This window comes from Galleria mellonella, unplaced genomic scaffold, assembly GCF_026898425.1.
Source record: "Galleria mellonella isolate WM207_F2 unplaced genomic scaffold, CSIRO_AGI_GalMel_v1 utg158, whole genome shotgun sequence".
NCBI classification, from domain to species: Eukaryota; Metazoa; Arthropoda; class Insecta; order Lepidoptera; family Pyralidae; genus Galleria; species Galleria mellonella.
This window is the reverse complement of record NW_026442003.1, coordinates 2,304,861-2,332,253: the sequence shown is the minus strand read 5'-3', so window position 1 is coordinate 2,332,253 and position 27,393 is coordinate 2,304,861. Positions and strand designations below refer to the sequence as shown.

At 44.1% G+C, this 27,393-nt stretch overlaps 3 protein-coding genes across 3 annotated transcripts; 2 read left to right on the top strand and 1 right to left on the bottom strand.

The window, feature by feature from the left end:
* Positions 1-1,171: 1,171 nt before the first annotated feature.
* Positions 1,172-27,179, top strand: LOC113513112 (uncharacterized). Its single transcript, XM_031911926.2, has 9 exons — positions 1,172-1,494; positions 2,946-3,130; positions 3,599-3,686; positions 4,689-4,735; positions 5,468-5,684; positions 7,111-7,283; positions 10,448-10,598; positions 11,266-11,411; positions 27,025-27,179. Exons 1-9 carry the CDS (start codon positions 1,389-1,391, stop codon positions 27,145-27,147), a joined length of 1,236 nt encoding a protein of 411 aa, XP_031767786.2. The 5' UTR covers positions 1,172-1,388; the 3' UTR covers positions 27,148-27,179.
* LOC128200122 (uncharacterized) lies at positions 14,958-18,923 on the top strand. Its single transcript, XM_052892419.1, has 2 exons — positions 14,958-16,271; positions 16,796-18,923. The coding sequence occupies exon 2, from the start codon at positions 16,801-16,803 to the stop codon at positions 18,670-18,672; it is 1,872 nt and encodes a 623-aa protein (XP_052748379.1). The 5' UTR covers positions 14,958-16,271; positions 16,796-16,800; the 3' UTR covers positions 18,673-18,923.
* On the bottom strand, positions 14,961-15,538 carry LOC128200123 (uncharacterized). Its single transcript, XM_052892421.1, has 2 exons — positions 15,417-15,538; positions 14,961-15,307 (listed from the first exon to the last, which is right to left on the bottom strand). Exons 1-2 carry the CDS (start codon positions 15,475-15,477, stop codon positions 14,961-14,963), a joined length of 408 nt encoding a protein of 135 aa, XP_052748381.1. The 5' UTR covers positions 15,478-15,538.
* Positions 27,180-27,393: the final 214 nt, after the last annotated feature.

Genomic DNA, 27,393 nt, shown 5'->3' with positions numbered 1-27,393 from the left:
TGTATTTAAGCATATGCTTGTGTCTATAGATGAACGTAAGTATGTAGCATTTCAATTAGCCCATCGTGATGAATACATCTAGAATCCATCTACACGATGGTTTCCAGGGGGAACCGCGTGCAAGTCGACCTGACAGGATATATGGCTAGCAATAGGACTGGTAGTCCGCATTGGTAACAGTCCCTTCCCCTCCGGGTAACGGTGTCCGCCCCGAGATCCCCCTCTCCCTCGTACGAGAGATCAGATGACCTTAAGTTACGTTCCTTGATAGAAGCGATAAAAGCGTTAAGATGCTGTAGAAGGAAGTAACAAACGAACCCACTTCCACATAATATTATTGAGGATGCAAGAAATTATCATGTCCTACAGCCTCAATGGTCGCGTATTGCGCGGTTTCAGAGATGTTTCCTCCCACGAACACTCAGGTTGTGGAATAAGCTCTCTGCCGAGGTTTTCCCAAGAGACTACAGCATGGGGTTCTTCAAAAAAGGACTAAAGAGGTTTCTTCAGGGTCGGCAACGCGCGCGTAATACCTCTGGTATTGCAGGCGTTCATAAGCTACGGTAACCACTTACCATCAGGTGGGCCGTATGCTTGTTTGCCACCTCAGTGGTATAAAAAAATTACCTTCCAGCAAACAGGTAATAAAATGTAAAATCCAATTTTCTGATTCATAAACACGATTCGATTTTGTCCAATACTAAACTTTTCACTTTTGTCGTCTGTCCAACTGATGGAAAGTTTACCAGAGGGAGACTGTACAAAAGTCGATTGCTTGGCCACCTCTGTCCCATTCGTGTTTCTACAGTGAAGCAGTTGTGTTTGCATGACTGTGTTTCGGTTTGAAGGGTGGGATATGGCGTGAATTTATTGGGTACAGAGAAATAACACCTGAGTCCTCAGGAATGGCAACGCATGGGTGGTATCATGGGCGTAACAGTATACTCTGTTATGTCCATGGTACTGCTCATGTCTATAGGCGACGGTTACCACTTTCCATCAGGTGGGCCGTCAGCCTGTGTGCCATTCTAAGTTGTATAAAAAAAAAGTTAACTGTCGCCTATAGACATGAACAAGGGGAGAAATGGATTATTTATGATGGGGTCTAAAATAGTCCACCCCATAACTATAAACTATGATAAATTCTTGTTAAATTTGTCACGATGGGCTAACTGACTTGATTAAAAAATAAAACTACCAAACTACAGTCAATCACAATATCCTTGTACAGCCTCTACTAGAAGCACCCGTTCACGAGTATGACGGAATTCTATTCAAATAACCAAGATAACACCTAGTTCAATAAAACTAGTCACGCAAGCGAAGTCGCGGTTAACTAATAATGCTTGTTTTAGAGTAGGTTTCTAGTATTACAAAATACTTGAACAATGAATCGACCATTGCGGGTTATTTTATTACTAGTGATAAAGTATGTGCATTGTAGATTGTGGCCAAAAGGCGTGGTACACTACGCGATAAATAAGAAAGATTATGGTAGGCACCATTTTTGTATTAGTTCTATTTTTTATTATTTGTTGAAAATATTTTTTTTATATGGATGATAATGGAATGGTAACCCCGCCTGTGCTAACGGTATACACTGGTGGGGCACCAGTGAGGGGTGATAGGTAAAAATTAAAGAGCAGGTGATGCATAGCCCATCGTGATGAATACACCTGGAATGGGGGGAAAGGGATTGTTAGTAATGGAGACTGAGAATCCCATTGCTAGCAATATATCCAACCAGGTCGACCTCCTCGCGGTTCCCCCTGGAAACTATCATGGTTAATTCCTGATGAATTCATCATGATAGGCTAATTGGCCTGGATACACCTTGAAATCAGCACGGTGGTTTCCAGGGGGGGCCACGTGGAGATCGACCTGACAGGGTATATTGCTAGCAATGGGACTGGTAGCCTGCAATACTAACAATCCCCCCCCTACTATTAGTAGCCCTCCCCGATAATGAGGCCTTTAATGAAATGAAAAAGTGAGGGATGATAGGTGAGGATGAAAAGGCAGGTCAGTTAGCCCATCGTGACGAATTCAAATATTAACCACATGCATGGTGCATTGTGCTAGCAATGGGCTTATTAGACTCTATTACTAACAACCCTCCCCCCCACAAGGGAGGTTTAGCCAGTAGCCTTTTTTTTATACCACTGAGGTGGTAAACAAGAATACTGCCCACCTGATGGTAAGCGGTTACCGTAGCCTATGAACGCCTGCAATACCAGAGGTATTGTTTAATTTTTGTTTTATTTATTAAGAATATTGTTACTAACAAATATTTAATGGACCAAAAAAGTCTGAAATGATTATGTGTGCAGTATTCAATTGTCATTAGCAATAGATTTGGATTGAGATCGATGTTGGATTCAAGAGTTATCCTACTGTTTGTTTGTTTGTTTGTTTATTTATTATTATTATAATTTAATTGCTTTCAATTTGTATACAATTATTATTTTCTTTTGTTTGTTTCGTTTTGATTTCTTTTGTTCTTGTTTTGTGCGCTACTGTGTGGGCCGCGTGCTTCGTCGAATAAATTATTTCTTTCTTTCTTTCATTTCTGAAATAAAAATTGTTATTATTATTATTAAAAGAATCATAATTATTTTGTACCATAGTTTTATTTATTATAAATCTGACAGGTCAATCTTTTGTTCCTCCTTCGATCTCTGTCACAGATGACCTTTTTCCTTTTTTCTCAACCATAGATAAACAAGATTGTTGTGTGTAATGAAACGCGAATGAGCAAAAATAATAGATATATATCTCTCTCTCGTCCCCTCCTTTCGCAAGCGCCGATCATGCCGGACGCGTCTCTGTAAGTCTTAATAAAATACATACATTATAGATATACTCCTGTTGTTTTTACTTCAATAACCTGCTCCCAACATCAAAGATACACAACAGTATTATCCCATGATTTATCCCATTGACAGATATACACTCTCAAGACGTGATTATATCGACGTTCACACAGCTTCAAAAGGAAATTTGTGTTAAATTCTTCAACTCGCCCGCCAACTACACGGCCAGCGAGCAAGACAAGATCCTCTATGTAAATAATCCATACAAAAGCAAGAACTGCCCCCCGAAGCACTACGACTACTCTAAAGCAATCGTTGTACGCATCTTTTCTTTAACAAATTACAAATAATTATAATTTACCAGAGGGAGACTTTGTACAAAAGTCGTTTGCTTGCGCACCTCTGTCCTATTCGTGTTTCTACCGTGAAGCAGTTGAAGCATGGCTATATTTCGGGTGGGATACAGCAGTGAATTTACAGGGTGCAGAGGAATAACACCTAAGTCCTCAGGAATGGCAACGTGTGGGAGGTATCATTAGCAAAATAGTATACTCTGTTATGTCCATAGTACTGCTCATGTCTATGCTCACTGTACAGGCGACGGTTACCACTTTCCATCAGGTGGACCGACAGCTTGTTTGCCATACGAAGTTGCATAAAAAAAAAACGTTAATATTAAACTTTTGCGTCGTTTACACGCATTTAAATTACACAGTCAAGACCTGACGCGATGTAAAAGCCTTTACAAGTAAACAGTTTTTTTTAATATATCTGTTACCTTACAGGAAATGCCAATTGGCTACAAATGCATCGATGAGAAGGAAATTTCTAGAATCGTAGTGGACATGCTCAGAGCTAGCATTGAGCCAAGCGGTAAGTAACTATTATAGACTGGGCAGGGTAGTCACAATAGAACTGAAAAAAAACTTAGTAATCTTCTCTGTCTACCACACAAGGGAATTAACATGAATATAGCACTCCCAGCAGCGGTATATCCGAACAGATGCAGCATTGAAAACTCCAAAAAAATAGCATATTTCTTTTTAAAATGCCGGCAGCACACCTGCTATTCCTGAGGTGTTACGGATGCTTATGTACGGTGGTAGTCGGTTACCATTTATCCAAAAAATAAAACAAAAAATAAATATTGTACCATGGACATAACAGAGTAAACTGTCTCGCCAATGACACCCCCCATGCGCTGCCATTCCCGAGGACTCAGGTGTTATTCCTTGTAAATTCACGCTATAGCTATGCTGTAAATTCACGCTATAGCTATGTCCCACCCTTGAAACCGAAACACAGCTATGTAAACACAACTGCTTCGCGATAGAAACACGAATGGGGTAGAGGTAGGAACCCAAGCAATCGACTTTTGTACAAAGTCTCACTCTGGTTTGTGTTTTGGATAAATAAATAAATAAACCATCAGGTGAGCCGCATGCTCGTTTGCCGTCTGTGTTATTACTGTACCATAGGATAGTCCGCCGGTGTCCAATAACAGTACAAATAAAAAATCTATTAATTGGTATCTTTAATATTTTTATTTATTTATTTTTTTAATTTATATTCATTTTATTCAATATCTATCTATTTACCTATACCTGCGCGTGCGCGTGCGCGTGCGTGTGTATGTGTTCCTGTAAAAATTTCAACATAAATTGGTTACATAAACATTGCTTTCTTTTTCAAGACTATTGATTTTATTTCACCTCGAATTCTTCAAGTTTTATGTTGTAATTTTTATTATTAGACGTTACGGACAGACAATGTCAGTCATCTTTTTTTTATACAAATAATTGCAGCTTACCATCAGGTGGTCAGTGTTTTTTTTTTTTATTATCTACGTTATTTTCTTTAAATATTTTCTTCCAGATTCACCGATAAACAGCTACGACCTAATTAAAAAGTTCCAAGAGAAGGTACTTACGTATTTTATGATCTTTTTTTTTTTATAATGAGGTCTAACAGCCCCATTGGGGGGGGAAAGGGATTGTTAGCAATGGAGTTTGACAGCCCCATTGCTGGCAATATGCCTTATTAGGTCGACCTTCACGTGGTTCCCCCTGGAAACCATCGTGAACAATTCTTTTTGAATTCGTCACGATGAGCTAACTGACCTACTTCATCCTCACCTATCATCTTTCACTGGTGCCCCGCCGGTGTATACCGATAGCGCGGGTGGGGTTACCATTCCATTATCATCCATCAAAAAAAAAGAAAAAAAACAGCCCCATTGCTAGCAATATACCCTATCAGGTCGAACTCCATGCGGTTCCCCATGGAAACCTTCGCGGTTTTTAAAAATGGATAACAATGGTATGGTAACCCCGCCTGCGCTAACGGTATACGCTGGCGGGGCACCAGTGAGCGATGATAGTTGAGGATGAAAAGGCATTAGCCCATCGTGATGAATACACCTGGAATTCAGCACGATCATTTCCAGGGACGACCACGTGGAGGTCGACCCGACAGGGTATATTGCTAGCATTGTGACTGATAGTCCTCATTACCAACAATCCTTCGCCCAACTGACCTGTTTTATCATTTATCAATACTTATTGGTATCCCGCCAGCGTATACCAACATTGACAAATGACTTTAACAATCTCCTATTAAGAAGCATCCTGGTTCATCTTCTTTTTCCGTTCTAGAAGGAAGACCATACCCGCCTTTCCCTTCTGACGCCCGCAGACCGTAACTACATTAACGCGCACTACCACTTCGAATGTGGCGCCCTCTCTCAACGGCCAGGGTTAACAAGTCAGGATTTTGGTGCATCTTTGCATCTGACCAGAGCTAATCTTGAATATTACGAGAACAAATTATGGCCTCTGGGTATAGTTATGTACGGAATTGAAGGGCAATTAAGTGAGTTTTATCCATTTAAACATTTACACGGTATTTATTAATTTACAGGGTACAGAGGAATAATACCCGAGTCCTCAGGAATACCAACGCATGGGGGGTAATCATTGGCGAAACAGTATACTCTGTTATGTCCATGGTACAGCTCATGTCTATAGGCGACGGTTACCACTTCCCATCAGGTGGACCGTCAGCTCGTTTGCCATTCTAAGTTGCTTAAAAGAACTTTAAGTTTTTTCTTTTTAATATTTGTTAATTTTATTTAAAAAATCAATAGCGAGTTATTGAAGTCGCTGGCAGAAGACCCAAAAAAAAGCCAATTTTATAAATATAACTAAATTTAATTCTTAAATTAATTATTACAATAATAAGTGTGTTCAGATCGATGTGTGATCCGTAAGTGAAGTTATATGAAATCAAACATAAAGGAAATGGGCATTTTTGCTGCGGAAATTGAAATGCTGACTGGACGCAGGTGTCTTTCTCGGTAGCGCACCTTCTTGCGTCATGCTAGGTGGTCCGATCCGATCGCCGTTGAGAGTGTGTCGTAATACTTGATAGGTATCTACTATAACAAGCTCCTTATAAAATATCGTCCACTGCTGTACATAGGTCTCTCCCATAAAGGGAGCTTTCCAGTAGTTGCCACGCTTGGCAGATGAATTGGTAACCGCAGTTAGACATAGTGATGTTTTAAGAGAAACACTGCTGTCCATTCCTCGACCATAAAGCTCTCTTAGTCGTCTCTTACGACATCCACGGCAAAGGAAGGGTTGGCCCATTCCAGGATCGAAGGGGAAACCTACTATAATACTTTTGCTAAACTATTAAAATAACAAACTCTTTCTGTGGCACAGTGCTTTGCGTAAATAAGCTCCTGGATTCTATTCCCGGTCAGGACAATTTAGAAATTGAACTTTTCTGATTTGACGCAAGACTAGGTGATCTCGACTATGCGCCAAGATACACGTCGCCCGGTTCCTCACAACACAGAGTCCTAGCTTGAAGATCACGCAATTGGGGTAACTATGTGTCAGACCAATTGGTCAGGCAATTGCTTCAGAATCGACCCCCATATTAACATGCATTAGTTAAGGGACCTATGTTAATATGCTGGACAATGGTACTCAGCTCTCTCTGCCCACCTCGCAAAGTACACGACGTGAAGATTAATAGAATATTGAGTGTATTTTTCACATAGCTCGACGAACCGAAAACCGACGGAGAAAAAAACTTTTTAGATGTAGGACGACCCCCCATTAGATGGAGTGACGACCTAAGATGCATTGCAGGGAGTCAGTGGATGCAGGTGGTTCAGGACCGTTCTTTATGGCAGGCTATGGGGGAGGCTTATGTCTAGGAGTGGACGGATAGTGGCTAAAATGCTGATAGTGTATTTTCATTATAAAAAATTCTTATTTCTTAATAGGGAATAAACCAATGTTTGCATTCCTCAAGCATGCTATGGCGTCTATAGAACTGTCGACTTGCGTGCTTTTCCAAGAGGATTCCTCTGATGATGTTCTGACTCCGAGGAATCTGGTGTGGTTCGGCAGCGAAGGGGAGGACATGCCGAACCTTGGCTTCATGACAGGAAATCAGGTGAGTGCTTATTGTTAAATTGGAATGGCAAACAAGTGGAGAGACCGCCTGATGGAAAATGGCAACCATCGTCTATAGACATGAAAAGCACTTTTTTTAAAATGGATGAGAATGGATGATAAATGGTAACCCCACCAGCGCTATCCGTATACACCGGCGGGGCACCAGTGAAGAATGATAGGTGAGGATTAAGTAGGTCAGTTAGCCCATCGTGATGAATTCAACAAGAATTGTTCACGATGGTTTCCAGGGGAACCACGTGGAGGTCGACATAATATTTTTTTTTTTTTTTTTTTTACAACACAGGGGGCAAACGAGCATGCGGCTCACCTGATGGTAAGTGACTACCGCCGCCCATGATCACCCACAACACCAGCGGCATTGCAGGTGTGCTGCCGGCCTTTTAAAAGGAATATACTCTTTTCTTGAAGGTTATGTTGTCGTATCGGTTCGGAAATACTGCTGCTGGAAGTTGATTCCAAAGAATGGTTGTGCGTGGAAGAAAGTGCCTTGAAAAACGCACGGTGGAAGACCGCCACTCGTCCAGATGATTGGGATGAAACTTTAGTTTGTGGCGGGTTGTACGGTGGTGAAAATCAGCAGCAGGTATCAATCCGAACAATTCCTCAGAACACTCCCCATGATAAATTCGGTAGAAGATGCACAGAGATGCAACATCTCTGCGCAGTTTCAATGGGTCAAGCCGGACAGTAAGGCGTTGACTATCGATAATTCGAGCCGCCCGACTTTGAATGCGGTCTAACGGAAGGTAGTTGGTACTGTGGCGCTCCTGCCCACAGGTGAGAACAGTATTCCATATGCGGCCTGACTTGGGCTTTATATAATTTCAGGCGGTGTTCTGGCATGAAATATCGTCTCACCCTATTGAGCACTCCTAACTTTTTGGAAGCTATCTTAGCCTTCTCCTCCAGATGACCGCAAAACTGGACGTCGCAAGATATATCAACGCCCAGAATTCCTAGACTTGACTTTTTATCAAGGGAAGTGCCCTGAAAGTGAGGAGATACGACAAACGGCGTCTTTTTTGCGGTAAACGCGCAGACTTGTGTCTTTTTTGGGGTTAAATTGGACAAGATTTTGTTCACCCCAGATCGAAACTTGATGGAGTGAAGTTTCGATTTCAGACACAAGTCTATTCCGGCACTCATCGGTATGTGCCCGCGAGATCTTTGCATGACCGGTATATAATGTATCTCCTGTACTGTCGTCCGCATAGCAATGAATATTACTTATCTGTAACATATCATTGATATGCAGAAGAAACAGAGTCGGAGATAGTACACAGCCTTGCGGGACACCAGCATTCAAAGGTTTTAAATCAGAGCATGCACCGTCGACTACGACCTTAATGCTACGTTCCTTGAGAAAACTGGCGACCCAAATGCACAGTCTCGCAGGCAACCCAAATGAAGGTAGCTTTGAAAGCAGCGCTCTATGCCACACCCGATCAAAGGCCTTCGCAATATCCAGACTAACTGCTAAGGCCTCTCCCTTACTCTCGATTGCCACTGCCCATCGGTGTGTTAAGTAAGCTAAAAGATCACCGGCCGAACGTCCCTGTCGAAAGCCGTACTGGCGATCACAGATCAGCTGGTGCTCTTCTAGGTACCGGAGCAGTTGACGGTTAATGATGGATTCCATAACCTTCGAGAATAAGGAAGTGATAGCTATGGGCCTATAGTTAGCTGGATCTGAGCGATCTCCCTTTTTAGGGATCGGATGCACCAGAGCAGTCTTCCAAAACTTTGGGACTATGCCCGATGAGTAGCTAAGCCGAAAAAGACGCGTAAGAACCGGAGCCAACTCTGGTGCGCACGTCCTAAGCACAATTGGAGGAATACCATCAGGCCCACTCGACTTATGGATTTCGAGGGAGAAAAGTGCTCTACGCACTGAGCTATGCGTGAATTTAATGTCAGGCATAGAGCTCCTACAACACGTGATGGTCGGTGGTGGTTTCTCCCCGTCATCCAATGTCGAGTTTGACGCAAAGATGGATCCAAGAAGATCGGCCTTTTCTTTAGCGTTCTGGGCCAACGAGTCATCCTCCCTGCGCAAAGGTGGAAAAGATGACTTACAGAAATTCCCTTGTGCAGCTTTGGCAAGAGACCAGAAAGCTCGAGTCCCAGAGGGCAAACTAGCCAATCTCTTGCCAATTCTACTAATATGCTCTGACTTCGCTGTGGCTATAACTCTTTTGAAAGACCTAGAGGCAGAGTTATACTTCTTTTTAAGAGCACTGGTGTTAGGATCTCGCGACGCCACACCTTTAGCCCAGGTTTGGAAGCACTCCTGTTTCAGACGAGATGCTGTTCTACAGGAGGCTCCATACCAGGGCCGGGATTTCCCGCCGACGGGCACCACAGAGTTAGGAATAAATAATTCCATTCCCTGAAGCACCACATCAGCAATGGAATCGGCAATGGCGTCGGGATCATCCAGTGTGAAGCAAACCTGCCTCCATGGGTAAGATGCGAAAAAAATCCGCATCTCATCCCAATCTGCCGACCTGTAGTGCCAAATGCGACGTCTACCCGTAGAACGAGGTGGAGTCGGACTCGTAAGAGGCACTTCGCTCCGCACCAAACAGTGATCCGACGATCCAAGCGGGGCTTCGACGGAGATCACATAGTTGTCTGGGTGGGTGGTCAGCAGAAGGTCCAGCAGTGAAGGTGAATGGTCCAACACATCAGGGATTCGCGTAGGCGAGGAAACAAGCTGTGTCAGACCATAAGCCAAAGCAAAGTCATGAACAGATCTTCCCGCATAGTCGGTTGTACGCGAACCAAGCCATTCGGCATGGTGGGCATTAAAGTCGCCAACAATCACGACTTCAGCGGAAGGAATCTGCTCAAGCAGGGAATCTATAGCCATTTGGACGTGCTCAATGAGTTGGTCGGTTCCAGTGTTACCGCTGTGGGACCTGTATAGGCACGCATAGATGCGGGGATGGTCATTGCAATCTACGCGCAGCCATAGAATGGAATATAGAAGATGAACATAGAATAAGGCATATTGTTAGCAATGGGGCTGTCAAACTCCATTGCTAGCAATATACCCTATCATATATATATATATATATATATATATATATATATATATATAAATTAAAATTAATATATAAATTAATATTGTTTTTGCAGACAGTCCGATTGGAGTCAATGTCGCAAGGTGCACCGGGCCACACCGCGCACGCTCTCAACATGTTGACACGTGTCTTGGGCGTCCCCATGATGTCCAACCGCTTCGACAGAGACAATTATGTTGCTATCAACTGGAAACGTGTCGAGAAGGGTACGTGTGTCTGAAATTATATACCCGTATATTCTTTATTGCACTTGTAAATTACATATAAAATAATGTATTTATAAATGTTGTGAGCAAGGGTGGACTATATTTATTTAATTACACATAAAATAACTTATTAGGTTTGATTGTAATGGAATAAAATTTAAATAGTTAAACATAAAAAATTTCCTTAAGATCACTGCCAGCTGGTAGGGTACCTAGGAGACTTGCTGCATTTCCACGCTGAATAGCTATGGAAATGCGTTGACCAAAGTATAGGCCAGCCTTCTGGTCGCCAGTGGTTTCTACCAGCCGGCGTGAAATCTCTTTGAAAAGATTCATGGCCTCAGGGCCCCATGGACCCAGAGTTTCAACTCCAAACGCCGCAAATATATATCTATTTCCAAGGGATGAATATTTACGGCGCTTGATAGTCTCCTGGTGCGTTGCGGCGGCACCTGCCCTCTTGGATGTACTTGGAAGGTGAGACGGCGCCACCGTGTCGACGCAGGTGAAGTCCCATACAAGCGGACGTCCCATCTTCCAAGGTACCAAGGACATCCCGTCAGGTCTCTTGCCGTCGTCACGTATCAAACCAGGAGGTTCTAAAATGGCAGGCACGCCTGCGGTGACAAGAGCCCGACGGAGTAAAAAACCACTGTAATTTTTCCAGGCAAGGAGCACTACTTAGAGAAGGCACCGATGTCTGCCTGGCTGCAACAGATCCCCTACGACTTCACAAGCGCCACCCACGCACCAGCAAACTACCTGTGTGGCAGCTGTACAGAGACCTCTCCCTATACTGTGGAACCTGTCCAGGTACAATTCATAAGCATTTGTCGTGTGGTCCCAGCATAGAATGGGTGTGACAGCTGTGCAGAGACCTCTCCCTACACTATGGAACCTGTAGGTATATGACTCATAAGTATTTGTCGTGTGGTCCCGGCATAGAATGGATGTGACAGCTGTGCAGAGACCTCTCCCTACACTATGGAACCTGTAGGTATATGATTCATAAGTATTTGTCGTATGGTCCCGACATAGAATGAGTGTGACAGCTGTACAGAGACCACTCCGTACACTGTGGAACCTGTCCATGTACATGATTCATAAGCATTTATCGTGTGGTCCCGACATAGAATGGGTGTGCCAGTTGTACAAAGACCACTTTCTACACTGCGTAACCTGTAGGTATATGAATCATAAGCATTTACCGTGTGGTCCCAGCATAGAATGGACCACTGAGGTGGCAATCAAGCATACGGCCCACCTGATGGTATGTAATTACCGTAGCCTATGAACGCCTGCAATACCAGGGGTATTACGCGCGCGTTGCCGACCCTGAAGAAACCTCTCCCTACACTGTGGAACCTGTCCAGTACATGATTCATAAGCATTTGTCATGTGGTCCCGGCATAGAATGAACCATCCTTTCCCGTGAGTGTTGTAAAAGGTGACTAAGGGAACTTATCGTTAGTCGTTTAGGTCGAAGGATGGGCAGCAGCGTTCCTCTTAGAACATTACCTGTTCGCGACATTATTGTACATGTGTAATTATTAGAGATGGGCAATCCACCTGGGTGGGTTTAAAGTCTGGTGGGTAAAAACCGGGTGTTTTGGGTTTATTGGGTTTAAACCCCATAAACACCCAAATTTTTGGGTGTTTATGATTTTGTACTTCATCATCGTCATCTCAGCCGCAAGACGTCCACTATACTGGACATAGACAATATTATTATGCAGCCTACAGAATAAAAAACTTTTAATTTGATTTTGAGTTTATTAAGAAAGAGATGAAAGTAAAATGTAAAACTACAGTCAATCACTGTCAGATTCAGAGTTATTACAAGCGATGAATTGTATAGGTTCGATAGGCTCTATTTCGTCTAAACTGTTATGTTCATTTACTTGCTCAATGAAAGCTTCTAAGGTATTTTCTTCATTAAACTGAATGTCCTCGCATTCAGCTTTATGTTTAAGATTCCAGTTATAACAAATGAATGAAATTTTTTCAGTTCTTTCAGTTGTAAGTCGATTTCTTTTGTTATTATGTATGTAGCCTTGGATACTAAAGGAACGCTCAGTGGCTGCCGAAGTACAGGGAGCTGATAGAATACGAATCGCTACTTTGCTTAACTCAGTGGAACCACAAATACCTTTCCACCATATTAGGGGCTCAATGCTATCTAATGAGCTCCATACAAATCCTCTGGCCCAAAAGTTTTCTTTAGCTTTATAACACGCCAAATCTGCCATTACATTTGACAAACTTAAGTGTTGGCTTAAATTGTAGATAAACTCCATACCCTTAAGTTCTTCCTCTTGAGTAAGTTCGACTCCTAGAGTCCTGGGGTCTAGAATATATGCTGCAAAATGTATTGGCCTCATTGCCATATTGCATCTTGAAGATACTGATGTTAGAATCTGCTGTTTGCTTTCTTCGCTCAATGTCGAAATCTCATTTAATGCAAAACGTATCTTAGCTTGTACATCTCTAAATGTAATGTATGTGCGATGCAAACGATTCTGGTCGCTCTCTAAGTAAAATATGCTTTCAGTGACTGGTTCCAAAATACTTATACATTCCCCTGTCTTCGTCCAGAAATCATCACTTAGAATTAAATCTTTAATATCTCTTGAAATTACCACATCTTCTCTAACTGTTAATATTTGCAAAGCTATCTTATTTGCTTTCAAACTTTTTAACGAAGTAACATGACTTCCCCATCTTGTAGCACAAGGCAATTTTAGTGTTTGTGTAGAATCTTCACCCTGCCTTGATTTTATCAACAAGGAACTTAATCGTTGACTCCTTTTAACAGTTTTTATTATATTTATGGCTTGCATAATAAACACAGTTACTTCTTGTATCTTTACAATATCTTGGCACAACAAGTTAAGGATATGTGCACAGCAACCGAGAGGAACAACATGTGGATATTTGAGTTTTGTTAATTCGAATGCCTTTTGTATATTTCTAGCGTTATCGCCAATAAGTACAAGAAACTTATTTGCTCCATACACTTTCATTACTTTTTCAACTTCTTGGCTAAGGTATTCACTAGTGTGAGGATTACTTTCTGTATTCAAACTTTTAACGTATGCAGGTTGAGGTTTTGATATAAGAAAGTTTATTATTCCTTCATTTCTTAAATTAGACCAGCCATCGCACTGAAGGTGTAAGTAACTACAAGCATTTAGTTCCTCATTTAACTCAAAACGCATTTCTCTATATATTTTATCTAAGTATTTTGTCGCTAAAGCTTTACGTGAAGGTATTCTAAATTTTGGTTGCAATTTTTCGAAAAATTGTATCCATAAAGGATGTTGCACCATCGATAATGGCGTCCCTGTTACAAATATAGCTCTCGCTAATTCTGTTTTTATATGATCATCGGTGTCTTGAAACTCAGCATTTATTGTAGTGTTAGCAGACGACGAGGGGCTTATAAAAGAATCATTTGTCTCTATCTCTGACAGTCCAGACATTTTGGTTTTGGACGAGCTATCTTTTATAAGTTTCATAGAGTCTTTTAATGTTTCTGGAGATTTTGGACAAGTGATAAGATGTTGAAGCATTTTGGCAGCATTACTGAATTTGTAGACCTTATTACAAAGCTTGCAAGAAACAGACTTGTTTGGTAAAGTACGGTAGTGCTCCCATATGCGTAAATCTTTAGGTCTCCCCATTGAACCTAAAAAAATGAACGATGATTAGTTGGTCTGACGAAAATTCAACAATAGAGTGCCTATTTTTTTACAATGATTATTTCTTGTTATTTACAATAAATTTATTAAAAAAATAATAAAATAAATACAAAAAACCTTTGTAAAATTACATCTCCTCGGAGGATTAAACGCAGACGCTAGTTTATTATCGTATTGTTCTGTATTTTTCTCAGCAACTTCTTTAATTCGATTAGGTACTTACGCATATTATGTTAAAAATAAATATCTAGTACACATCTTAGGCTATCCACCATTATTATCCAATGACGACTCTCAGCTAACTATGCACTATCATCCAAAATAAACGTGTATGGAAAATTTTATCCCAGTCGGTTGAGGATTGAGGATAATTGCATCAACATACGAACATACCTACATACTTTTATTTACATAACGCAAGTACAGATGGGCAAAGCACCGGGTTTAAACCCGGTGCTTTGGTAAAAACCCAATAAACACCCATAAACTCCCATAATCACCCAAAAAAATAGGTTTTTACGTATTTTTTTGAAAATATGTAAGTAATACCAATAAATTATTTTTATAAATTGTATTGATCAATTCTACAATATTAAATAAAACGTTAACTAATAATATTTCAGGAAATTTTAAAAATCTATATATAATAAAATGAAAGTAATTAATTTTCAGTGTTTTCATGTTGCAGTTGATCAACATGTTGGCCTTTTGCTTCCCGTAGATACTTTAAAATTTCTTCATAACACCTCGTTCGCACACATGGCCGTATATATTTAAATTCTTGAGCCACTAACAGTCCGAAATACTCATTTCTTTTATCCTCTTCTCCATAAATTAAGCATTTAGAACAGTTTGTTTCTTCTTTCAGTAAATTTTCTTTTACTTTATCCTCGTTTTTTTTCTTCGTTGCGACGACGCTGGGTAAATCATCTGGACACTGGGTCTCACTATCGCCAAATATATTTGGAGATCGGCTTCGGCTACGGCTTGGCAGACATTTTTTTCTTTCTACAATTTTAAATTAAATTTATTAGAATAAATGCTTCGAACACACGCGATCTAAGTACCTTTTGTGTTTATTATACCTTACCTACCTAGGTATAAAAAGAGTACTTACGTAGATTTTCTTTTATTAACTGTTTTATACGAAGATCTTGATCTCTCAAATTAGCATCCATTTTACTTCCAGTGATTATCAACTAAATTAATAATCCACAAAGTATTAAATAACGTTTTTATGAAATATTTAGCACAAAAACAATACCCTTTAAATATCGATCGTCAGTAACTGTGGCTGACTTACCTATATTCTAGCAAGCAGGACTGCCAGATGTGAAGGGGAAATCCCCAATAAATTGTTGCATGTGACTGATGATGTGAGCATGTTCGTTTCATAATAAAAATGTTGCCAGGTAACCAAAAAGTCGTATGTTTTTGTGCGAATTACGATCATAATCTTTACGATCGTACATTAAAAAATAGACAAATAATAGTATGAGTACGATTTAAATCGTATATCTGTCAACCCTGCTAGCAAGACAGCGACAAAATCACGTTGCATAACAATGTAGCCCAAGCTTATATCTTATGAAATATACGGAAGAGATACGGACTTAGAAAAAACAGAAATGTTGTTCTTTGTGGAAGTCATTGATGAAATTCTATGTATTTTAGCCCGCAAACTTTCTTCAAACAAAAACAGCGCCATCTAGTATCGAGTTCTGTAATTATCTCTTTGTTTATGGATTTGAAGTAAGACCGCCACGCATGCAATACATTATGACTGGGGATTCCCCTATTCGTCGACGCTGAATATGAGGCGACGACAATCACTGTCAAACGTGTTCACTATTACTCTGACTCTGGTAACGTGACTTCCTGGTAACGTGTTAGGTAGGAAAAGCAGTAAAAAAGTGCATATTAAGGGAGCAGATTTGAAATAATATTTATACTTAACAAGAAATAATTAAAGGTAAGTGGATTTTTGAATGATACAATTATATCATGATCACTTAACAATTTTAACTTAAAATTAGATGTATTATTACAAGCTTTTATTTAGCTTGCGTTATGTAAATAAAAGTATGTAGGTATGTTCGTATGTTGATGCAATTATCCTCAATCCTCAACCGACTGGGATAAAATTTTCCATACACGTTTATTTTGGATGATAGTGCATAGTTAGCTGAGAGTCGTCATTGGATAATAATGGTGGATAGCCTAAGATGTGTACTAGATATTTATTTTTAACATAATATGCGTAAGTACCTAATCGAATTAAAGAAGTTGCTGAGAAAAATACAGAACAATACGATAATAAACTAGCGTCTGCGTTTAATCCTCCGAGGAGATGTAATTTTACAAAGGTTTTTTGTATTTATTTTATTATTTTTTTAATAAATTTATTGTAAATAACAAGAAATAATCATTGTAAAAAAATAGGCACTCTATTGTTGAATTTTCGTCAGACCAACTAATCATCGTTCATTTTTTTAGGTTCAATGGGGAGACCTAAAGATTTACGCATATGGGAGCACTACCGTACTTTACCAAACAAGTCTGTTTCTTGCAAGCTTTGTAATAAGGTCTACAAATTCAGTAATGCTGCCAAAATGCTTCAACATCTTATCACTTGTCCAAAATCTCCAGAAACATTAAAAGACTCTATGAAACTTATAAAAGATAGCTCGTCCAAAACCAAAATGTCTGGACTGTCAGAGATAGAGACAAATGATTCTTTTATAAGCCCCTCGTCGTCTGCTAACACTACAATAAATGCTGAGTTTCAAGACACCGATGATCATATAAAAACAGAATTAGCGAGAGCTATATTTGTAACAGGGACGCCATTATCGATGGTGCAACATCCTTTATGGATACAATTTTTCGAAAAATTGCAACCAAAATTTAAAATACCTTCACGTAAAGCTTTAGCGACAAAATACTTAGATAAAATATATAGAGAAATGCGTTTTGAGTTAAATGAGGAACTAAATGCTTGTAGTTACTTACACCTTCAGTGCGATGGCTGGTCTAATTTAAGAAATGAAGGAATAATAAACTTTCTTATATCAAAACCTCAACCTGCATACGTTAAAAGTTTGAATACAGAAAGTAATCCTCACACTAGTGAATACCTTAGCCAAGAAGTTGAAAAAGTAATGAAAGTGTATGGAGCAAATAAGTTTCTTGTACTTATTGGCGATAACGCTAGAAATATACAAAAGGCATTCGAATTAACAAAACTCAAATATCCACATGTTGTTCCTCTCGGTTGCTGTGCACATATCCTTAACTTGTTGTGCCAAGATATTGTAAAGATACAAGAAGTAACTGTGTTTATTATGCAAGCCATAAATATAATAAAAACTGTTAAAAGGAGTCAACGATTAAGTTCCTTGTTGATAAAATCAAGGCAGGGTGAAGATTCTACACAAACACTAAAATTGCCTTGTGCTACAAGATGGGGAAGTCATGTTACTTCGTTAAAAAGTTTGAAAGCAAATAAGATAGCTTTGCAAATATTAACAGTTAGAGAAGATGTGGTAATTTCAAGAGATATTAAAGATTTAATTCTAAGTGATGATTTCTGGACGAAGACAGGGGAATGTATAAGTATTTTGGAACCAGTCACTGAAAGCATATTTTACTTAGAGAGCGACCAGAATCGTTTGCATCGCACATACATTACATTTAGAGATGTACAAGCTAAGATACGTTTTGCATTAAATGAGATTTCGACATTGAGCGAAGAAAGCAAACAGCAGATTCTAACATCAGTATCTTCAAGATGCAATATGGCAATGAGGCCAATACATTTTGCAGCATATATTCTAGACCCCAGGACTCTAGGAGTCGAACTTACTCAAGAGGAAGAACTTAAGGGTATGGAGTTTATCTACAATTTAAGCCAACACTTAAGTTTGTCAAATGTAATGGCAGATTTGGCGTGTTATAAAGCTAAAGAAAACTTTTGGGCCAGAGGATTTGTATGGAGCTCATTAGATAGCATTGAGCCCCTAATATGGTGGAAAGGTATTTGTGGTTCCACTGAGTTAAGCAAAGTAGCGATTCGTATTCTATCAGCTCCCTGTACTTCGGCAGCCACTGAGCGTTCCTTTAGTATCCAAGGCTACATACATAATAACAAAAGAAATCGACTTACAACTGAAAGAACTGAAAAAATTTCATTCATTTGTTATAACTGGAATCTTAAACATAAAGCTGAATGCGAGGACATTCAGTTTAATGAAGAAAATACCTTAGAAGCTTTCATTGAGCAAGTAAATGAACATAACAGTTTAGACGAAATAGAGCCTATCGAACCTATACAATTCATCGCTTGTAATAACTCTGAATCTGACAGTGATTGACTGTAGTTTTACATTTTACTTTCATCTCTTTCTTAATAAACTCAAAATCAAATTAAAAGTTTTTTATTCTGTAGGCTGCATAATAATATTGTCTATGTCCAGTATAGTGGACGTCTTGCGGCTGAGATGACGATGATGAAGTACAAAATCATAAACACCCAAAAATTTGGGTGTTTATGGGGTTTAAACCCAATAAACCCAAAACACCCGGTTTTTACCCACCAGACTTTAAACCCACCCAGGTGGATTGCCCATCTCTAGAAGAGACACGCGTCTCGTTCACTCTCGCCCCGTCCCGCTCGCACAGATTCGCTAACGCGAGTTAGAAATGTTATCGTGCGAGCGGGCGGGTATAAAGATAGGCCGCCTCCCGTCGAGCGGCATTCGCTTCCGAGCAGCGACGCACTACACTCGAGAAGAAATAGGACAAGAAGAAAAAATACTCTCTTCAGACGGTACCGGAGGCTTCAGAATAGTAATCGCTGTGTTTCACTCCAGCCTGAACCAACGCCCCTACAGTCCACGCTCACCGTACGGCAGTCCACACCGTTCATCGTGGTCCTTCGAGAAGCCGGATTGCTGGAGGAACACCGTTGGTACATCGAGAAGCCGGATCGCTGGAGGAAGACCATTCTGAAGCCGGATCGCTGAAATGCCGACTACGAGAAACATGAAGTCGTCGCAGCAGAAAATCGCCGTCACCGAAGCCACAACGTCCGCCGCCACCACGTCGACTACGGCCGCCGGAACGCTGTCCGTCGCTGCCACGCCGTCCGTTGCTGCCACCACGTCGTCTGCGGCTGTCAGAACGTCATCTGTCGCTGCCACGTCGTCTACCGCCGCCACCACATCGACTACGAACACGTCCGGCGATACGACGACCACAGGAGCCACGGAGACTACCGAAGCCACAGGAACGACAGAGGAGACAGCAAGGAAGAAGGAACCGAAGCACGGCACGGCACACACGGTTCGCACCACGGCCTCGCAGAAAAAGAAGGCTCTGGCCAAGGCACGGGAGGAGCTACTTCGAAAGGAGGTGGAATTGGCTGCTGCACGTGTCGCCGCCCTGGAAGCCGAATCGGAGGACGACGAGGAAATAGAAGACGACGACGCTACCGTCAGAAGAGAACGAACGTCGGATTGGGTTCATCGAAGCACGCTGGCACTCACGATGGAGCCGCATGTACCAGAGATAGAAGAAGTCACCGGCAAGCGTCAGGGGTTCGTCCCATCGAGACCCGTTGAAGAGGATTCGAGAGCGCCGCCGCCACAGCCGAGCAGCGACGCACTTCACCGGGACCACGCACGCCACGTTGACCCACATGCCGCCATTCCTACGATAGCAGCAGCGATGCAGTCGATGAAGAAAGAAGAACCGGTGCTGAAGGTGGGCATCGATTGTAATGAGTTTGCGGCGCCATGCAGATGGCCGCTCGCAACATACTGCCCTCCACAGCGTCAAGAGTCACCGAGTTGCCAGTCTTCAATGGATCGTCGAGCGAGTGGTTACCATGGAAGATGGCCTATGAAGAAAGCGCAAGTCAACACACAGAACAAGAGAACCTAGCAAGACTGCGCAGAAGTTTGAAGGGGGCCGCAAAGGACGCGGCACGCTCCCTATTCGTCGGGTCTACGACCGCAGAAGAAGTGATGAAGATGTTAGCCGCGAGGTTCGGCCGCCCTGGAGCACTCGTCACAGCCGAACTGAACAAACTCCGCGCGCTACCACGACTCTCGGACAACGCAAGAGACGTCTGCCTCTTCGCGAGCAAGGTGCAGAACGTCGTCGCCACGATACGAGCGCTGAACAAGAGTCACTACCTCTACAACGAAGAAATAGTAAGAAACGTCACAGAGAAGATGCCGTCGGTACTACGCTTCAAGTACTACGATTTCGCCAACGACCAACCGGAGGGACAACCGGACCTCATAACACTCTCTCAGTTCCTGCAAAGGACCGCCGCACGATGTGGAAACTTCGCCCCCGCCGAGGAGATACCGTCCGAAGACCGGCGGGAGTCCGCTCCTAGGAAGACGGCGAAGACATACACGACGCAGGAGAAACCCGCTACACCACCGTGCCCGATGTGTCGACGAGAGGGACACGCTCCATCGGACTGCAAGACGATGAAGGAAGCGGACACATCGGCGAGGTGGGAGCTAGCGAAGACTCATAGGCTGTGTTTCCGTTGCCTCAAAGTGAGAAGATTTCGCCACGCCTGCAAGAGCAAGAAATGTGGAGTAGATGAGTGCACGCAGACTCATCACCCTCTGCTGCACACCACGCGACAACAGCCGGAGAATGAAGTGACAACGCACGTCGTCGAGGACAAGTCCGCCGCAGTCGCCGCATCGGCAAGGAAAACGACAAGATCGCGTTCCTGAAGATCCTGCCGATACGAGTCACCGGTCCCACGGGAACGTGCGACACCTACGCACTACTGGACGACGGGTCGACTTGCACCATCATCGAGACGACGGTGGCGGAGCGAATCGGTGCTACGGGTCCCCCCGCACCATTCTACATGGAAGGTGTGGCCGGGGCACGGATCAACGCAGCTCAATCGACGCGTGTTCACTTCAAGATCCGCGGGCGGAATTCACAAGAATACACAGTGGGGGCACGGACGATGAACAAACTGCAGTTATCACCGCAGTCGGTACCACGCAGCGTCATCAAGGGCTGTCCACATCTACGGGACATAGAGAGGGAATTGGTCTATGAAGAGGGCAAACCGACGGTACTGTTGGGGCAAGACAACTGGCACCTACTGCTGGCCCACGAAGTAAGAAGAGGATCCGACACGCAGCCGGTCGCATCACTCACCGACCTGGAATGGGTACTGCACGGTACGAGTCGCGGCAGGACAAGACAGCAGGTGCACAGAATCAGCCACATAGTGACGACACATGAAGAGGAACAATCGATGGAAGAAATGATGAAGCAACATTTCGCGCTCGAATCGCTGGGGATCGCACCGAAGAGGTCCTACAACGAAGAGGAACGTCGCGCCCTACGCATTTTAGAAGAGAAAACTCGTCCGTTACCGGCGGGAGGATACGAGACGGGGTTATTATGGAAGAAGGACAACCCTGTGCCGCCGGACAACTATGAATCGGCAATGCGACGTCTCCAACTGGTCGAAAGGAAACTCGACAAGAATGAAGAAATTAAGAAGAGATATGAACAACAAATGGACACGCTACTCAAGAACGGGTATGCCGAAGTCGCCCCGCCACGGAGTTCCCAACGGGTGTGGTACCTGCCACACTTCGCCGTCATCAACCCGCAGAAACCGGGGAAACTGCGGATCGTGCACGACGCAGCAGCCAAGACGAAGGGCATCAGTTTGAACGACATGCTGCTGCCGGGCCCCGACTTACTTCAATCGCTACCGGGGGTCCTCATGCGGTTCCGGCAACGACGGGTGGCAGTCACGGCGGACATAAAGGACATGTTCATGCGGGTCACCATACGGGAAGAAGATAGGGACATGCAACGGTTCCTGTGGCGAGGAGATCGACGAGAGGGTCCACCTGTGGAATATAGGATGAAGAGTGTCATATTCGGCGCAACATCGTCACCGTGTACAGCGATCTACGTCAAGAAGAAGAACGCAGAACAGTACAAGGAAGAGTTCCCGGAGGCAGCAACGGCGGTGGTCATGAACCACTACGTCGACGACTACCTCGCCAGCTTCGACACGGAAGAGCAAGCCGTACGCGTCTCAAGACAGGTCGCACAGATCCACGGTCGAGCCAACTACTATCTCCAACGGTGGGCGTCGAACTCGCATCAAGTGCGCGCCGCGTTCTCCGACACCGGCGGGGACAGCGTGGTACAACTCGACGCGGAGAAGATACTGGGGATGGTATGGCGACCTTCTGAAGACACCTTAGGCTTCAACTTCAACGGTCACAAGCTTCCGCCACAGATAGCCAGCGGGGAACAGACGCCGACGAAGAGGGAAGCGCTACGAGCGATCATGTCGCTGTTCGATCCACTGGGCCTCGCCACTCCCATCACCATACAGGCGAAGAAGATATTGCAGGAGACGTGGCGTACCGGTATCGACTGGGACACCGAGCTGCAACCACGGGAAGCGGACGCCTGGCGGAGCTGGATGGACCACGTGCGACGGCTGTCCGCGCTGGAGGTGCCGCGGTGCTACCCGGAGGTAGCCACGGCCGATACAGCGGAGCTGCATACATTCGTCGACGCCAGCTCGGACGCGTACGCCTGTGCCGTGTACTGGCGGGCCGTAAGCGCGACCGGCGAGGTCCACGTGTCGCTGATCGCGGCAAAGGGACGAGTGGCCACACTCACCACGATACCGCGACTGGAGCTGCAAGCGGCCGTCCTCGGGTGTCGCCTATCACGCACGGCAATCGAAGAACACGACCTGAAGCCCGCTCGCCGAGTATACTGGTCGGACTCACGCACCGTGCTCGCATGGCTACGCACCGGTCCTCGCGCATACAAGCCGTTCGTCGCGCATAGAGTTGCCGAGATCGTCGAAGAAACGAAGACGAACGAGTGGAGGTGGATACCGACGCGGCACAACGTAGCAGACGACGCCACACGCGACCCACCGACGGACTTCGGCTCGCGGCATAGGTGGTTCCGTGGGCCGGACTTCCTGTACCTCCCCGAAGAGCAGTGGCCGCGTGAAGATAGTTCGAGCGACGATAGTCAAGTGGAAACGGGAGAAGAACGCGTACACAAGCTACAGAACGCGACGCAGTTGTCCATAGCATTACCCGATCCGTCACGTTTTTCTAATTGGTTGAAACTTGTTCGCAGTTCAGCACGGGTATTGCAGTTCATCGACCTCCTGCGACCGACCAGTCAACGCTGCACCGCCATCCGAAAGAGAAACAAGAAGAAAGAGAGCGCCGACCCCACTTGGACCCGCACGAAGAAAGTCGATAGAGAGAAGACGAAGATGAAAATCAAGAACAGCAATAGTCCATCTGTGTGTTTCATCCCCATAGACACACACTACCTCGATCGCGCGCGACGACTATGGATTCGCGCGATACAACAAGAGGCGTTCGGCGACGAAATCGCAGTATTGAAACAAGGGAAACAGCTGCCGTCATCCAGTCGACTCATACAGCTGTCGGTCGTCATAGACAACGACGACATTCTGCGACTTCGATCGAGAATAGCAGCCGCCGCCGATCTGTCAGCCGAGCAACGAGAGCCCCCATCGTCGACGGAAACCACGCCTGGGTGCGCCTATACATCGCATGGGTGCATCGGAAACTTCACCACGGCGGCTTCGAGATCACCACGAACGAGGTGCGACAACACTTGTGGGTGTTGCGCCTACGACACGCCGTCCGCAGTGAACTGAAGAGGTGTCAGCTGTGCCGCCTACGAAGAGCAAGACCGGCGCAGCCATCAACGGGCAACCATCCACAGAGCAGGCTGGCGCATCATCAGCGACCGTTCACGTTCACCGGCCTAGACTACATCGGGCCTATGACCGTGACAGTGGGCCGCACTCACCAGAAACGATACGGAGTGCTCTTCACCTGCCTAACGACGCGCGCAGTCCATCTAGAAATCGCCGGCAGCCTCAGCACGGACTCCGCCATAATGGCCCTGCGGCGCTACATAAGCCGCAGAGGGTGTCCCACTGAGCTATGGTCCGACCAAGGCACCAACCTCAAAGGTGCTGACGTCGAACTGAAGAAAGCAGCCGAGGAAGCCATCCAAGAAGAGTCATCAGTTCATTTCATCCGGTGGCGCTACATTCCTCCGAGCGCACCCTTCATGGGAGGTGCTTGGGAACGGTTGGTGCGTAGCGTGAAGACCGCACTAGCCGCTACGTTGAACGAGCGGGCCCCCAAGGAAGAGGTCCTCCACACTCTACTGGTCGAGGTCGAGCACACCCTCAACAGCCGACCGCTAACCCACGTGTCAACATCGGCAGACGACGACAGCGCCCTAACCCCCAATCACTTCATATTGGGCGGTCCATCGCGCGTCCCACTGCCAGGCAGCTTCACAGAGAGCGACGCGGCGGGACACAAGGAGTGGCGTGCCAGCCAGAGGCTAGCTGACTGCTTCTGGAACCGGTGGGTGAAGGAGTACCTACCCGAGTTACAACACCGGCGGGAGCCCCGAGCTACACACGGAGCCATCGAAATGGACGACCTGGTCCTAATAGCTGATGGGACCTTGCCTCGCAACACGTGGCCGCGAGGCGTGGTGGTGGCGACCTACCCTGGACCAGACGGCGAGATCCGAGCGGTCGACATGCGGACAAACAAGGGCATCCTACGGCGACCCACTAAGAAGTTGATCATACTGGCCACATCGACATCGAGCGACGCGAACACGAGTTAACTCCAGCTACGAGAGCTGCGGCGGGAGATTATGTTCGCGACATTATTGTACATGTGTAATTATAGCGATATTTATAGCAATGTTTATAGTTAGTTGTTAAGTCCCTAGTTTAATCGTTTTTGTATACTGTTATTTTATATAGATTTTACATAGATTTAAGATACCTATAGTGTAAGTCAAATAAAGCATTCTTTACGTGTCGTTATTATTACCTGCGAATAGAAATAGAAATTGTAAAAACAAATAAGAAATTGTAAATTGTGATAAATAAATAGACGCTATAGGGTACCGATCTGAAGAGACACGCGTCTCGTTCACTCTCGCCCCGTCCCGCTCGCACAGATTCGCTAACGCGAGTTAGAAATGTTATCGTGCGAGCGGGCGGGTATAAAGATAGGCCGCCTCCCGTCGAGCGGCATTCGCTTCCGAGCAGCGACGCACTACACTCGAGAAGAAATAGGACAAGAAGAAAAAATACTCTCTTCAGACGGTACCGGAAGCTTCAGAATAGTAATCGCTGTGTTTCACTCCAGCCTGAACCAACGCCCCTACAGTCCACGCTCACCGTACGGCAGTCCACACCGTTCATTACCAAAACTTAACTGCGGTTGCCAACCCGCTTTCCAAGCTTGGCAACTGCTGGCAAAAGCCTTCCAGTGCTAAACTGCCATAAGGAACGGCCCTATTCCTTATGACAGTCTATGGGGGAGACTTATTCAGCAATGAACAGATAACGGATGATAAAATGATAATTATGAAGCACAGTACCTATTGGCGAGGGAAGAAAGGGATTGTTAGTAATGCGGACTATCAGTCCTATTGCCAGCAATATACCCTATCAGGTCAACCTCCACGTGGTCCCCCCTGGAAATCATCGTGCTTAATTCCAGGTGTATACATCACAATGGGCTAACTGATCTGCCTTTTCATCTCACCTACCATCCCTCACTGGTGCCCCGTCAGCGTAGGTGGGATTACCATTCCATTATCACCCATTGAAAGTACCTATTGGCGTGTTTAAAGATTATTTTCAAGAGGGTTAGCCATTCAAAATAGCCATATTATGTATTCTCAAATATATCTTTTCCTATAGTCGTAAGTACTGTTTTAGACATCAATCAATCAATCAGACCCAAAAATCCCTCTTAATGACCTTTCTCTTGTCGTGTTCCCTTCAACCAGATAAAGACTTTGTACAAAAGTCGATTACTGAGGTACCTCTGTCCCATTCATGTTTCAACCGTGAAGCAGTTGTGTTTGCATGGCTGTGTTTCAGTTTGAAGGGTGGGATATGGCGTGAATTTACAAGGTACAGAGGAATAACACCTGAGTCCTCAGGAATGGCAACGCATGGGAGTATCATGGGTGAAACAGTATACTCTGTTATGTCTATGGTACTGCTCATATCTATAGGCGACGGTTACCACTTTCCACCAGGTGGACCGTCAGCTTGTTTGCCATTCTAAGTAGCATAAAAAAAATCCTATAACCTCGGTTTCTTCAAACATACCGTGAAAAGCACTCATTGAGCTGGCATAGTTTGGCCAACTGTTGAGAGTAAACCATTTTCTTTTCGATTGATCGCATTCAAGCACCATATTGTCCTTGTGTTTGGTCAGGATAATGTGATAGATAATTTTAATTTAAGAGCTGAGTTTTAAAGAAATGACGCCTAGAGTCGACGCCATTATGTGATCAGGGCCGTGCCTGGGTATATGGCCGCCTGCGTGCCAGTCTGTATGGCCGCCCCCAGGATAACATTAAAAAAAAACTACTTTAATTTTTAATGTTTATTATTATACACAGGGCATCAAACTTCGTATCTTAATGAAAACAAACCGATTGTATTTTTGCCCAGTAAACAACTTGTAACGATTTGGCCGCCTCTTAATTTCGGCCGCCTGCGTGCGGTGCACGCAATGAACGCCCGTCAGGCACGGCCCTGTATGTGATATGTTCGCGCCAAAACTAACGTCATATTTTTTTTTCAGGACCATCTATGGCAAAAGACTTTGTCTATGGGTCACAGAACCGACCTTAGCGATTCAGACAGGCACCTAATCAACATACTGTATGGAAGAGAATGCCAGATAAGATTTTTGTCTAAACATTAAAATAAATTTGTTTTGCAATCTCTGAAAATGTATTTTACTCGAATAAAACACTATATCCGTAACAGTAGAATGTATTATACAATTTGTTTCAATTGAACCAAAGGCGTATAAAAAAGAGCGCCCTAGGCAAGCACCTCATCGGCGCCTCTCTAGTGGGCCATTTTAAGTAGTATTAGCAGTGGTAACCATTGAAGAGAGAATTTACGAATTATTTATCTCTGTAGAATTAATTGCCGGCTTCTTATA